The sequence below is a fragment of the Brachyhypopomus gauderio genome, chromosome 1 (assembly GCF_052324685.1).
Source record: "Brachyhypopomus gauderio isolate BG-103 chromosome 1, BGAUD_0.2, whole genome shotgun sequence".
NCBI lineage: Eukaryota > Metazoa > Chordata > Actinopteri > Gymnotiformes > Hypopomidae > Brachyhypopomus > Brachyhypopomus gauderio.
Window position 1 is genome coordinate 590228 of NC_135211.1, and position 16303 is coordinate 606530.

At 38.6% G+C, this 16303-nt stretch overlaps 1 protein-coding gene across 1 annotated transcript; it reads right to left on the reverse strand.

The window, feature by feature from the left end:
• Window positions 1-2523: 2523 nt before the first annotated feature.
• On the reverse strand, window positions 2524-14214 carry cd59a (CD59 molecule (CD59 blood group) a). Its single transcript, XM_077002802.1, has 4 exons — window positions 14061-14214; window positions 4490-4560; window positions 4166-4267; window positions 2524-3978 (listed from the first exon to the last, which is right to left on the reverse strand). Exons 2-4 carry the CDS (start codon window positions 4542-4544, stop codon window positions 3779-3781), a joined length of 357 nt encoding a protein of 118 aa, XP_076858917.1. The 5' UTR covers window positions 4545-4560; window positions 14061-14214; the 3' UTR covers window positions 2524-3778.
• Window positions 14215-16303: the final 2089 nt, after the last annotated feature.

The window sequence follows — 16303 nt, forward strand, 5'->3', positions numbered from 1 at the left end:
TATAATGAAATACAGGATCACTATAATGAAAGAGAGACAGACAGTTTGGGTCCTCTCTTAAAACGATGCTTGATTTGATACTGTTCTGTCTCTAAATGTATAACTGACAAGAGACTGGTCGCCTCCGTCTACAGTGGCAGGTGTCCTGTTGTATTGTGTTCGTCCCTCATGTTTTGTCTTTGTACCAGTTGACTGCTGGTCATTATATCCTTAATTTGGATCGAGTCACGGGTTTTTCGGTTTGTGCACTTTTCTCATTAAATCATCCTTTTTCTCTGAGACTTGGCGTGATCGCTTCCATTTTATTTCGCACTCCCTGCCCGTCACACTATGGTTATATGGCTATAACTAAAGTCTATGGATATAACAGCGTCTGCTAAATGCCCTAAATGTAAATGTAAATATTATAAATGATGCGCTACCATAACATGATGCTGGCTAAATGGCTACCTAATTTTTTCACTGAGATTAGTAAAGTCAAGTGGTGTGATAGTTGCAAGGATGACACATTTACTGGGAAACAGGTCCAACCTGCTATTGAAATAAAAGTTTTATGTCATTCTTTTAAAGAAAAGGAGACTGGACTCCATTTTTGAGTTGTACGCCCATGAATATTTTTGATTATTTTGATCATTTTTGATTGATTATTGATTATTATTGATGATTATATTTATGATTATACAACATTATTTTTCTTTGACCATAATTACCACCAAAACTGGTAAAATTTGTGAAAATATTTTACATACAAATGTAATATACAGTAATGTTTATATAAAGGTTACAAGACATTATAATCGTGAAATAGATCATATCACTTGTACAAAATCAAGGAAGCTGCCGTCATACACCTGAAGGTGACTCCTTAATGAAGATGACCTGCCTCTGCAGTTCCACTGTCGGGAATCTCATTGGATATTGGACCGTCCGCAGGTGTTTTTACATAACTATGATGGGGATGTAATTGTTAATTGTTAAAACTCAAGGGCTTCACACAGACTTGTAACATTAGCATTGTTAGCCAAGAAGCCTGTAGTTTGTGTGCTTAAGTTGAGTGCGAGCTAGAGTTGTCTCTAAGCTGCCCCAAATATAATTTAAATTATATCAACTACAAATTTTATTTATTCACTCCAATATCCCAGACCCTGTAGATTAATTTCCTTACAGGATCATACCCAATATTTTATTATTGGGTTACATAAGCACAGATGGATTTTTACATCTGTCGTTTGTTTTTGTTTTTTTTTTACACTAACCAAACAACAGGTTGAAAATTTAATTATTTAGTTTAGCATTTGGTAATTAATATCCCCCCTTAGATAAAGGTACAGATCCAGGGGTTCATAGACGAAGGGTTTTATGGTTGACTGGGGTGCTGGTGCTGTCATCCTGTCATTGCTCGAGGTCACTCAAGTTTGTTGACAGTGCAGTGGACGGATGCCATTGTCTCAGAATGCCCCCAAGCCTGTGTTACCTTCTGGTTCTGCCTTTTTTAGCTAGGCTGTAATAATTTAACTTAGTGCTGGAGTTGCTGCCACACTCCAGATATGTTTAAATTAGTACTTCAGGGTTGCCAACTTTTGACGTTCGCTTGGAGTGAGATTTTAACCTGGAGCCGGTGGCGAGTGTATTTTGTTGAGCGGGGGGGCGAACGTAAAATGGACACAGATTCAGTGTTATATCGCCGGTGGATGGCGCCAGGGCTAGCGAACTAGTAACGTATTGAATCATATATGTGGATCTGAGGTAAATAAACTGGATTTTTTTTTTCGGCGTGAGATATCGGAAGTGTGGCGTGAGAGCGTGTGAAAACGGTCAAATGCGTGTGTCTCACGCTCAATGCGTGAGAGTTGGCAACCCTGCAGTACTTGGTCTGAGTGACCTGTAGTGAGGCCACACAGCCTGGACCTACACAGAACAAAACAATAGACGGGAAACAGGAAAGTCCAATTTTGTTTACACAGTAAGACTAAAGCAAAGGAGAACATGTTTGGGTAAACCTTTTGAGTGTTTTCTGGAAAAGGAAATATCTGCTTTGGTCATGAGTCTGGTGTTTTGTTTGAGACAGCAGGGGGAGCTCTATGACAATAACGTTATCGGTGGAAGAGACTGGGAGAAAGAACAGTGAGCTGAGCTTCAGTAAAGACATGAGGTTTTACAGCAGCTTCATATATACTGTATGATGTGATATATGATGTGTATGATATGATGGAGGAGAGTACCAGTACAGGATGAAATAGTCTACCAGTACAGGATGCTAGACTATTGCAGGACCACGAGGAGCCACAAGATATGGTGAAGCAGTGAAGATGAAGGCTGGTGTGATTCACCACTCCACCACTCCATCATTACCTTAGCAGAGAACCAGGGGCTTGAAATTGGAAAGGGACAAAGCAAGTCCTGAAGTGTTGGTCATAGAAAGTGCTCCAATAAACAGATACAAGTCTTGATTGATTAAACACTTTTAATTAAAGATATGGGCCTTTTAAACACCCTTTTATTTAGTCTTCCCCAATTCCACCCACTAATGATGCCCCATCACATTACTGAAAAGTTTGATATTTGAATTTAACAAAACCCCTAAGCAAGGTTACATTAAAGATTAATAGAGAACATGCTAGTTACATGCTAGTCATTGGACTGAACTCCCCTTCAGGAGTGGCTGAAAAAAACAGGCCTTTGTGTCTTTAAAATTGTTCTTTATTGATCACACATACCTAATGAGTTTTAAAATAATTATATATACAAAACCTTGTTTAAATGTTATATAAAATAGACCTCTGCACCTCTGCCTAATTTCTATAAAGCATATTAAAACTATTACAAAGTCCATACGTTTTGTCTTCAGGAGAGTCCAACCTGCATTTCTCTACCCAGAAGAACAGTCCCTCAGTCTTAATACTGCCACATAATTAATTAACCGAGGTGTAGAAATCTCACCCTCGACCCATTAGTGCACACACGGGCATGCTGACGCAGGTTATAAAGACGGGGGGTGAGTGGAGGTCCTTATGAAGAGGCTGGGGGCTGTGCTCACCTGGGTTAAACATGCTGTGTGCTAGCGCTCTGTACTAGTGCTGTGCGCTAACGTTGTGTGATTACATGAATATGGTTTAATTCAGAACCATGGTCACTTCCTGTTCACCTCACCCAGCCCCTCTCTCTCTCTTACAAAGACATGAGGACACTGAGGAAGTACCTTTGGTGTACAACCTATACATATAGCACCATGTAAAAGCATTCACCATCTTACTCTTCTTCTTTCTCAGATGTATTACAACAATGAATTACAATGGATTTTAATGGACTAAGAAAAAGGTCTAGACTGATGAAGTGGAAGGATAACACACATCGTCTAAATGTTGTGGGTACATGAATTCATATATGTATTCATCCGCCTTTGCTTCGAAAACCCCAAATACGAGTCATGCCTAATCAACTGATCACATGACTTCAATTAACTTCAACATTTGTCATGTGAACAGTTGATTAAGGTCTCACATGAAGGCATGTTGTGTCAATGAAATATGATAAACACCCACTTTACTTCCAGGCTGTAATGCGTTCAAACAGGGAAAACATCAGGAGAAAAGGTATAACTGACTCCATGTTGCACAGTATAACTAAACACATGGCCATTGCAGAGGTTAACTTGTAGCTCACCAGGTGTGGTTCATCATCAGCTCTCTTACGGAGAGGCGCTCAGGTTTATGAACAGTATCTCAGTAGCACCAAGAGGGCAGAGGGCAGAGTTTGGTTTGGATGAGCTGGAAGAAGCTTAGAGAACACACCACAAGAAGACGGCCAGAGAGGCCAGTAAGCCCAGCAGCGAGCTGCGTGCCACAGTTAGGGGAGCGTGGTTACACAGGTCGGACATGCAGCAGGAGTATTTGAAGCTGGAGATGTGGGGGAACATCTGTGTCAGCATACTCTTCTCACAGTCTGAGTACTTTATACACTGCCGGTATGTTAAACCACCTAGAACAGAGAGCGTGTGTCAACTGACCATTTTGAGCCATTCGGTTATTACAGTAAACAAGATGTGTGTGCTTGAATGTGCATCAAAATAGGTATAAGGTGTGTGTGTGTGTGTGTGTGTGTGTGTGTGTGCGTGCGTGCGTGCGTGCGTGCGTGCGTGCGTGTGTGTGTGTGTTAGCTGATCCACCTCTCTCATGCAGTGACAGACAGGCATCCTCAAATCTACAGTCCTGGGTTTTGCTGCAGCTGCCAGTGTAGTCCTTACACTTGAAGCACTTAATTGCAGAACCTGTGGGTGTGTTGGAGTAATCAAAATGTGTGTGAGAGAAAGACAGAATTATTACACTGAAATCAGAACACAGCCAGAAGTCCTCACAGGCATTCTCTCCTGGGTTAGGGTTGGGGTCCTCACAGGCATTCTCTCCTGGGTTAGGGTTAGGGTTGGGGTCCTCACAAGCATTCCCTCCTGTACAGACAGCAGGAGCACTCACTGTAATAGTGTAATACTCACCCAGACCCAGAAGGCTCAGGCCAAACACCAGACAGACTCCCACAAAAACCTTCATTTTGCTGGCAGTGGACCTTCCAGTCAGAATGGAGAGACACAGACAAATGTACATAAATGACTGATTAACGAAGAACCCACTGAATTAACATCTTTGACTGCTACGATCTTCTGGGTGGGTGTGTGTGCTTCTCTGTGTCTGTGCTTCTGTGTGTATGTGTGTGTAGGGGTTGGGTGGTATGTGTGCTTATGTGTGTGGGAGTGTATTACTAATAACTGACTACTGACAAATAGCAACTGAGCAGATGCTGCTCACAAGTGTCTTGTTTCCTGTTGTGAACGCTTAAATGCAAGACTTACTACTTGCTTGGAAATGCATGTGTAACATTGCAAACATGATAAAACAACTTGTTTTCACATGAATACACTGTTTTCAAACAGAATATGAGTTTTCAAGTCATTCTTCAAAAGTTTCACTATAGCACTATGTTATGCTCAGAAACACTGTTTAGAGCGCTTATATAAACAGCTTGTTAACACATTAAAACACTGTTTTCTAGAGATATATGACTTTTCAATTCATTCTTCAAAAGTTGCACTTTTGCCCCAAGTTATGCTCAGAAACACTGTTTAGGGCGCTTACAACGCCAGCAAACGCTGTTGTGAACATCTAAATGCAATACTTATTACTTGCTTGGAAATGCATGTGTAACATTTCAAACATGAAATGCATGCATGCATTCAAACATGAAATGCATGTGTAACATTTCAAACATGAAACATTACACATAAGACAAGCTAAACAACAAAACAGGATAAACAATCAAACAGGCTATACAATCAAATGTAGATGGTAGAGTTCTGTGGACACCTGCCTCACTCTAAATCACATAATCACTGATCACAGGTATTCTAGGCTAGGGTTAGTCTAACCTAGTGCTGTGCATTGCTTGTCAATACAGCGACTAGGAGACCTGCAGAGAGATGCTGCTTGTCTGTCACCTAGGAGACGTACCAAGTGAAGCTGTTTGTCTGTATCACCTAGGAAACATATAGAGTGAAATTGCTCGACTGTCACCTAGGAGACGTACCAACAGAAACTGCTTGTCTGAATCACCACACCATGAGCCTTTACCACCAGCAGGTTTTAATTTTCCCTGTTTGAAAACTGGCTAACACAAACTCTAACATCTAACACTAACACCTAATCCTAACCCACAACCCTAACACTTAACACTAACACTAACCCCAAACCCTAACCTAATCCTAACACCTAACACCTAATACTAACCCCAACCCTAATCCTAACACCTAACATTAAGCCACAACCCCAATCTAACTTTAACACCTAACCCCAACTCTAACACTAACCCTAACTGCTAATCCCAACCCTCACTTAACCCTTAACCATATCTCCCAACCATAACTCCTAACCCTAACCCCAACACCAACCCCTAACCCTAACTGGTTTCTTTGCAATTCGCTGATGTGCTTATTGTTCTTTTGTTCCTTTGTTTGATGGAGAATAAAGACTCTCCATATTCACACTGGAGTCTTCCTCCCTCCCACTGTCACAGCTGCAGTGGTAGATCTTCTATTTGTTGGAGTTTCTGCACATGATAAAGATATCACAATATACCAGAAAAGTAATAGATATTAGTAATTAACTTATATAGCTAAAACTTTATGTAGAGTTGAGCAAACATAAGATGTTTTAACGATATACATACCTGAGGAAATTATAATAGTCTTAATAGTAATATTTTAATAAAATTATAATAGTCTTAATAGTAATATTTTAATGAAATTATAACAGTCTTAATAGTAATATTTTAATTAAATTATAATAGTCTTAATAGTAATATTTTAATTAAATCCAACTTTTCCCCTGAAAACAAAAAGCATTTTTGTGTAAAGCATTCAGAATTGTAATTCTTTATTTGCCAAGTTTGCTCACACACACAAGGAACTTGTGTTGACAACATTACATAAAACATCACACAACCTGGACACACAAACACGCACATACACCAGTAAACTTAACATGTGCAGAGTTGCATGTTGCAATAAAGTGCTAAATGCATCAACAAAGGACACAGTGCAGACTGCATTAAATAAGGCGTATGAATATAAATACGGAGTGCAGAAGAGTCACTGGTTGAGACCGTACAGTGTGTTTCTGAGTATCACCAGATAAATGAGTCGTGCAGTGCAGGAGGAGAAGGGTCAGAGAGCAAAGTGGAAGGAATTTTATGAACAAACAGCATCTTCAGTGAGTTAGCCTAAAGCTTGAAATTTGACCCCAAATACCTTCAATTCCTGACATGCAATGTTTTTCCTGGCACGATGACTAGCTTAACATTCCCTGATAGTTTGTATTACAAACCCTCAAAATGTATGTTAGAAAAAACTAAACTACACTGGCAGAGTGTGACCAGGGCAAGTTTGTCACTAGTGTCACTAGGATAACCAATTGCAAAGACTCCTCAACACTGCTGAAGACCAGTGAAGGGATTGTTCATATGCCATGTGTAGTGCACATTATACAGAGAGCAGTCACTAAGTCTCTCCTTGAGAGTGAGTTTGTCGAAGATGTTACCACGTGCTGTAAAATAGTCTGACATTTCAAACACAACAGAGCTGAATTAGGGATTAATTTTGTTGGTCTTGTGTGTTTGTAGGTGTGGCTCTGTGCTCCTGGGTTAGGGTTTAGGTTTAGGATTAACGCTACCTTTGAGTATTACAGGGGTCTCAGATGTTGTCAAATGTTTTAAAGGTCTGATTAGAAAGTTTGAAATATAATGACTGAAACCATCTACATCTGCTACATCTGAACTTGTATCATAGAAATGTGCTTGTTACACACTTCTTCTTAACCACAGAGCTGTAAAGAGAACATTAATTGGTTATTATAATATAAATGAGCAGGATGTCAATTATTACAATATATCATTAACAGCTGCTAAAGCATTGCTAAAAGAGAACAGAATTGATTTGTTATTATTATTCAGCCCCGTCGACAGGGGGGACAACCGGGTCTGTTGTCCCGGGCCCCAGGGCCAGGGGGGCCCATCAAAGAGCCCAGCAATTTATTTTTTATTTAAAGTCTATAATTTTTAAATAATCTTGAAATCTTTCATTAATATAAAATTCTGTACTCAAAATAAGCTCAATGGCTAAAATATATATGTTTTTTACCTATCCGCCTCCCACTGAAAAATGGTTTGATTAGCACTGACCGTAGCCGGCTGGTACCCGCCCAACAGCGGGAAATACAGTGGTGGATAGTTAAAGTAAACAGAAATCTGGAGCGCAGAAAAGAAAGAAAAAACATTTACCTGACGATTTTTAATGTTGCATTGTGTTCCAGGTTTGAAAAGTGCTGGAATTTAGGCTAAAGTACTTGAAAATGTTGAAATTGTAACTACTTCGTTTCACAACCAATATCTGTCTGACTGAACAGTTCTCTTGTATTACGTTAACAAATACGAGCCTCTTGTAATTCCAGGACGAAACATGAGAGAACGTGAAGACGTTAAGACTGGACGTTTTGAAAATAAACAACCATTAAATAATGTGATTAAAAGCTAATTATTTCGAATCATTTCGAGTATATGTATAAATATTTAACTTAAATAAATTTAACGTGCTGGGAAATATTGAAATGGACCTTTAAAATGACGTACAAGTGCTTTAATTCCACCTTGTAAAGGTGTATGAACCCTGCAAACATGATTTTGTTCATTGCGCTGAGGCGCGGTGTGCGCGAAGTTACAAAATTCGAGAGGTGCACGACCTCGCGAATCGACAGCGCGCACTGCGATTATGTCATTTTCGCCGCGCGAACCCTCGCGCCTCTCGCGCTATATTATATACTATATGACCTAACACAAGGGTTGTCTGCTACAGAGGAAAATCAAATTACGGGGGGGGGGGTTGGGGGGGGCTGAGCAGAATCTCAATTATTATAATATTCAATATAATATCTGAGTTCACGTTCCCTTCTGCTTCCATACCACCTGCTGGTTCCACTCATTGTTTTCTAGTATTCAGCAACTGCTTCAATAGTCTTTATGAGTTCAAACATACTGTTTGTTCAGTTTCTTAAATAAGCCTAGTCACGTTTACTCACATTTGGGTGCATTCATTTGGGTTACTCTGCAAACAATTTACAGGCGATCTCTTTATATTCTCTTAGTAACAAACATTACTGTATGACTGTTCTTCATGTGTTTGATATTTGACTTATGAAGTTGTGGCCATGTTTACTTAGCAAATTAAGAGATTATAATTCTGATTTTAATTCAGAAATCAGATCAACTATTCTGAGGTTTCTCTAGCCACTTGTTTGCTAGGTACATCATATCCCTCTCCAATAACTATAACTCTCCAATAGCAAATACTGAGGACATACTGAATAAATACTAATTACTCAATTTAAATTTGTGTAATTGTAAATAATCACAGTCTACCATTTTGATTAACTCAAACTTTTTAATTGATTGACACCACTCAGATTTCAGTTTGTGTGATTGTTCTATCTATCTATCATTTTGATTGAGCTTTAATCAGATTGGATAATTTGTCAGTTGAAAAGGTCTCTGTTTTTACATTGAATATGGATGAGAAGGTTGTCACGTTGAGGACCCCGGCCCCTCCCCTTTGGGCGTGTGTATACGTGGTCCACGTGCTTTGTCTGCGTCTGTGGAATTCCGTGGTGAAGGCTATATCGTGTGATAATGTGTATCACCTGTGAATCGTCTCGTAATCACATGGGGCTAATGTGGTTTGTCTATTTAATGTGCGCTCACGCAGTGTCCTGTGCTCGTCGTTGTCTAAGGATACACGTTGTTGTGTGAATGTATCTTTGTTCTTCGTGCGCTATATGCGCTTATTTGTCAATAAAAGTAACCGTGACGTCAGTGAGCAAGGATTCCCGTGTCTCGTCCTTCGCCCTGCCCGCGCGTCACAAAGGTATTAATACATTCACTCATACCCAGACATGTCTCCAAGGATGTGCGATAGTACACTGTAAAAAATGATTTTTTGACTTTGTAAATATTATTAAGTTTATTTAAGTACTATCTAAAAGAATAATCTAGTACAGTCTAGTTACTTAAGAATTTTACATAAAATTATATGCAATACTTGGTGTGTCTTTGTAATTGTTTGTCTTCAAATACATTTGTAAATTTTTGTCTAAATGGCAAAGTAAAATTTACGTTTTTGTAATTTTTCTTTTTGTGAGATGCAAAACTGAAAACAGAAAGTAAAAGGTCACTTGCAGGATCCATGCATGCGCAGTAGTGATGTCAACAACTCAAATGTTTTTTACACGGAGTGCATCAGAGATTTAACGTACAGTTTAACGTACATTTTCCACTTTTAAAATAAACGTTACGTGAGATGAGCCTGTCATGTTAACGAACCAAACAATTAGCTTAACTCAGGCAATGTTAGTTTATTTCCAGTTCGGATTATTGACCTGCCTGACAGAAGTATTAGCAAAGTAACTTGTGCTAACTGGGATTAGCAATTTACGTTCAGAAATATGGATGGTCACCATTAAAGTATTAACAGTGTAGATATCATTTTAATGTACTTTAGGTTCAAGTGTGTTTTTGGAAAGGCTTCGCTATGTTAACGTCTTAGTTATGTCGTTTAGCTGCTGAAGTCTTTATTTATTTTATCAATATGAATATTTTAAGAATATTTAAAGCTTTATACATTGTAGCATCGCAGGCTAGGCCTGGAGTTGCTGTAGTTTAGTAGGGGGCGGGGCATTCATCTACTCAGAATGCCACTTGAGTTCATCTTAGGCACCGTTTGTGTCTAGTAGCTAGAATAGAGAGGTGAGTGAGGTTGCGTTTTATATAAGTGTTTGTAAGAGTGAAGTGTTCATCTCTTGTGTGATATTACACACTGTTGCTGCAGCAATAAAAGGAGCAAGTTTTCTAGCTTCTTCACAATATGTTGTGCAATACTTCACAGCATGTAACATTTAAATTTATGCTTTGTATCAGAAATTAATACTGTAATAAACAATATATTTGGCAGTTTGTTAAATTTACTTGCTGTTTTTACCTGGAAGTTTTTTTTAAATAAACCCTACTCCAAATTTTGTATGTATGAAAAAAAACTAAATGGACTGTACATAATTAATTTAAGTACATATAACTTTTGCCTTCAATATAATTAAGTAACATTCACTTAATATATTTAGAGATGTACAGTTTAGTGGTATGTACAATTTACTTGATTTTTACAAGTAAAATGTACTTATTACGGCAGTAATATTAACTTTAACAATGTTAGTGCAAATTGTTACGAGGATTTTATCAAGTAAATTTTACAAGTTTGTTTTTTCAGTGTAGCTGTTTCCTGATTTATTAGTAAAAATAAGTCCTATCATCTGATATTCTAATAACTCTTATATCAATTAAAGTTTAACCATGCATTTCCTTCAGGATTATCTTGTGTAAGACTTACAGCACAAGTATTTTCAAGTTGTTTATCTTTTGTCTGGATTAATTATCATATTCCTTTTTTTAAGTATGGGTGTAACGGAGACAGGAGCCTGGCCATTCGTGAATGTAACATTAATTTTGATGTTTGTGATAGTAGAGATGATTGATTCACTTATTAGTCAAAAAATGAATTGAGAGCAAAAATAAAATGAGCATTCTATTTCATAATGTAATTTCTAGCAGTCGGTCTTTTATATAGCATATTTTGCCCTGTTTGGACTGCGTGTGATGACAAACATTTGCAAAATTTTAGAGGAAGATTTTAGAGGAGTTTTAGAGGTAGGCCTATATACAATACCTACCTGGGAGAATTCAAAGAAAATTATTACAGTATTGATGTCTGCAAAACGTTGGTAGTGTTTGTTTATTTATGAGTATGAGGTATATAATCTACAAAAGGTTGGTAGTGTTTGTTTATTTATGAGTATGAGGTATATAATCTACAAAAGGTTGGTAGTGTTTGTTTATTTATGAGTGTGAGGTATATAATCTACAAAAGTTTGGTAGTGTTTGTTTATTTATGAGTATGAGGTATATAATCTACAAAAGTTTGGTAGTGTTTGTTTATTTATGAGTATGAGGTATATAATCTACGTTGGTAGTCTTTGTTTATTTATGAGTATGAGGTATATAATCTACGTTGGTAGTGTTTGTTTATTTATGAGTATGAGGCATATAATCTACGTTGATATTGTTTGTTTATTTATGAGTATGAGGTATATAATCTACGTTGGTAGTCTTTATTTATGAGTATGAGGTATATAATCTACGTTGGTAGTGTTTGTTTATTTATGAGTATGAGGTATATAATCTACGTTGGTAGTGTTTGTTTATTTATGAGTATGAGGTATATAATCTACGTTGATATTGTTTGTTTATTTATGAGTATGAGGTATATAATCTACGTTGGTAGTCTTTGTTTATTTATGAGTATGAGGTATATAATCTACGTTGGTAGTCTTTGTTTATTTATGAGTATGAGGTATATACTCTACGTTGGTAGTCTTTGTTTATTTATGAGTATGAGGTATATAATCTACGTTGGTAGTCTTTGTTTATTTATGAGTATGAGGTATATAATCTACGTTGATGTTCTTTGTTTATTTATGAGTATGAGGTATATAATCTACGTTGGTAGTCTGTTTATTTATGAGTATGAGGTATATAATCTACGTTGGTAGTCTTTGTTTATTTATGAGTATGAGGTATATAATCTACGTTGGTAGTCTTTGTTTATTTATGAGTATGAGGTATATAATCTACGTTGGTAGTCTTTGTTTATTTATGAGTATGAGGTATATAATCTATGTTGATATTGTTTGTTTATTTATGAGTATGAGGTATATAATCTACGTTGATATTGTTTATTTATGAGTATGAGGCATATAATCTATGTTGGTAGTCTTTGTTTATTTATGAGTATGAGGTATATAATCTACGTTGGTAGTCTTTGTTTATTTATGAGTATGAGGCATATAATCTACGTTGATATTGTTTGTTTATTTATGAGTATGAGGTATATAATCTACGTTGGTAGTCTTTGTTTATTTATGAGTATGAGGTATATAATCTACGTTGATATTGTTTGTTTATTTATGAGTATGAGGTATATAATCTACGTTGGTAGTCTTTGTTTATTTATGAGTATGAGGTATATAATCTGCAAAGCCACATAGAAACAAGCAGAGCCTGTCGGGTCATTCAATTCGCACAGGACAGCGCACAACGTTACATAGGTTTATGTTTATGTATTACAAAAGGGAAGTAACTATCACCACATGTAGATTGATGAGATAAAATATTGCTGGTCTGCCATGATAAAAAAAATTATATATATATATATATATATATATATATATATATATATATATATATATATATATATATATCGGTAATCAGCGCAGCAGTGCAGTTGCAGTCTGAAAGTAAGACAAACGGGCGTGACAAACCTGGTTTAGTCCCATACATCAGGGCTCATTAACTAGGGTTAGGGTTGGTTAGTTAGTTAGGACTCATTAACTAAAGGAGAGGAAGATCACGGAATGTACGTGTTATACTGTCTCAACATCTAGATAAAAAAATCAGGGACAGCGTATCTTGATATGCTAATATCCTATAAGAATAAGATCCCAGTACAGAATCGGATTATTTTACATCAAAACTTTTTGATGAGCATAAAAATGGGATTTATCCGTTAAGTAGCACTACTCGACAGAATACAGTTTTCAGTTCACTATCATTATTACCGAAGTCATCTGTCTGTTTTAATATGTAGGCTAGCTATTGTGAGGGAAATTTGCTAATGTCATTTAAGTTCATAAGAACATTATGATTTAGTACATTAGCGGAAATACTGTGAATAATGTTGAGCAGTGATTCGGTTCAGTGATTCATTTGTAATCAAGTCCTTGTGCTTGCACAACTGATGTCAGTTTCTTCCGCTAAAAGATCCATATTATGAGGAATACACGTGTGAGACGAAAGCTGTCTACTGTGCATTCTCCCCCCTCAGTTTCTCAGTGTGCCCAAATGTACTGTAAACATGTGATAAAGGAATAAAGGAGATTGGACTGCCCTCTCTCCTCAGAGTTCTTCTTCTAGACGAGACTCTCACGCTTTTTACTTTTGTATCTCTTGTAACCACGTCTGAGTGTTTTCAGGAAATTTCCACGACACTATAGACTCGTTTATGTGTGGGTCTTCACTGGTTTCATGTTATGCGCGGCTGTAATATCACATCGGTGCCCTAATTACTGGCATGCTGACTTTACATAACGCTAGAAATTAATCATGTTGCCGTGTCGCATTTTATGCAGCTGCTGTAAAGTTTGGTGAATCTGGCCCCATATATTTTTATTTAATGTTAGGTGTTATATATCAAATTTCAGCGTACAATAAAATAATTTTGGGGCGACAATTTGTCGACAGTGGGTAACTGCTAACTGTCAACACAGCTTCTGGAGCATTAGTGCTACAGCTTGTCTGTCGTTCGCTTTAAAATTAATGTTACACAGTTATTAGGAAACGAATTATTTTTTTATTTCACTTACCCGTTATGAGAGAGTGTCCAACAATCTGAGCATTCACTTGACACGCCTGGACCAGTGTAACGGACTTCAGACTGACTGGGAATTGTCCACTGAAGGTCAACACCCACAAACAAACAGGCCAGTGTGTCTGTGCTAGTCCTCACGCCTTTATCACTCAATGCTTGTTTGTCGTGATTCGATGTCATAATATTAGGGGAGACCAGGGACAAACACTTTTTGTGATAAATCAAATAATAAATCAATAAATCAAAAACCATTTACACTGGAATAGCCAATTTGCTATATTATGAACTTCAATGTGTCAACTACTGAAACAATGTATTTAAGTGGGTTTATGAAATATGTAGGCTACAGGTTGCAAAATTGATTTAAATACAGTCACTTCACTGTTACAACCGTCCCAGGGTACAGGGTTCAGACACCACACGTGGTGTGATGGGAGGATGAAGGTTCAGACACCACACATGGTGTGATGGGAGGATGAAGGTTCAGACACCACACATGGTGTGATGGGAGGATGAAGGATCAGACACCACACATGGTGTGATGGGAGGATGAAGGTTCAGACCACACATGGTGTGATGGGAGGATGAAGGTTCAGACACCACACATGGTGTGATGGGAGGAATGAAGGTTCAGACCACACATGGTGTGATGGGAGGATGAAGGTTCAGACACCACACATGGTGTGATGGGAGGATGAAGGTTCAGACACCACACATGGTGTGATGGGAGGATGAAGGTTCAGACACCACACACGGTGTGATGGGAGGATGAAGGTTCAGACACCACACATGGTGTGATGGGAGGAATGAAGGTTCAGACACCACACATGGTGTGATGGGAGGATGAAGGTTCAGACACCACACATGGTGTGATGGGAGGATGAAGGTTCAGACACCACACATGGTGTGATGGGAGGATGAAGACACCACACATGGTGTGATGGGAGGATGAAGGTTCAGACACCACACATGGTGTGATGGGAGGATGAAGGTTCAGGCACCACACATGGTGTGATGGGGAGGATGAAGGTTCAGGCACCACACATGGTGTGATGGGAGGATGAAGGTTCAGACACCACACATGGTGTGATGGGAGGATGAAGGTTCAGACACCACACATGGTGTGATGGGAGGATGAAGGTTCAGGCACCACACATGGTGTGATGGGGAGGATGAAGGTTCAGGCACCACACATGGTGTGATGGGGAGGATGAAGGTTCAGACACCACACATGGTGTGATGGGAGGATGAAGGTTCAGGCACCACACATGGTGTGATGGGGAGGATGAAGGATCAGACACCACACATGGTGTGATGGGAGGATGAAGACACCACACATGGTGTGATGGGGAGGATGAAGGTTCCACACATGGTGTGATGGGGGGATGAAGGTTCAGACACCACACATGGTGTGATGGGGAGGATGAAGGTTCAGGCACCACACACGGTGTGATGGGAGGATGAAGACACCACACATGGTGTGATGGGGAGGATGAAGGTTCAGACACCACACATGGTGTGATGGGAGGATGAAGGTTCAGACACCACACATGGTGTGATGGGAGGATGAAGGTTCAGACACCACACATGGTGTGATGGGAGGATGAAGGTTCAGACACCACACATGGTGTGATGGGAGGATGAAGGTTCAGACACCACACATGGTGTGATGGCAGGATGCTGCAGGTGGTGTGTAGGATGCCACCGTTGCCACAGTGGGTGTTGGAGCTGTAATACATGAAACTGCATTCACTGCAGCTGCAGTGGAAGATGGAACCTGTGGTGTCACTGCTGGCGGTGGGCGATCTGTGACCAGGGATGGTGCAAAGTCACTGTCATTAAAAATATCTCTTTAAAAAGGCCAAATTCCAGTGCATACAAACCCTGCCTGAATATTTGATGTTGTTGCAGCCAGGGGAAGGGCACTCTTCACAATGCTTGGCAGATCATAAATGGTCATTGTCACTGACTACTTGGTTCAGGGACGGTTGTAACAAGGCGTTACAATCGTCCCAGTATCACCAGTTATGTTTTCACCTCATGTGAACGAGCCTGACTGCTAGTTGGACACATGTTAATAAATTCTATTTTTAGCTTACAAAACAGTGATTCTAATAATACTTGTTTGGATTCATAGATATTTGATCTCAGGACAGTATCCAAAAAATACCTCTGATAGAAAAGTAAAATTTTTACATTAAAAAAAAAACACTTTTGGTGATTACCTTCTCTGGGAGT

Bases quoted from the DNA above. Each gene is read 5' to 3' on its own strand.
- cd59a (XM_077002802.1), bottom strand. From the start codon at position 4,544: ATGAAGGTTTTTGTGGGAGTCTGTCTGGTGTTTGGCCTGAGCCTTCTG. The intron at 4,268-4,489 runs GTGAGTATTACA...ACACACCCACAG, and splicing joins CCTGAGCCTTCTGGGTCTGG to GTTCTGCAATTAAGTGCTTC. The intron at 3,979-4,165 runs GTGGATCAGCTA...TCTCTGTTCTAG, and splicing joins TCTGTCACTGCATGAGAGAG to GTGGTTTAACATACCGGCAG.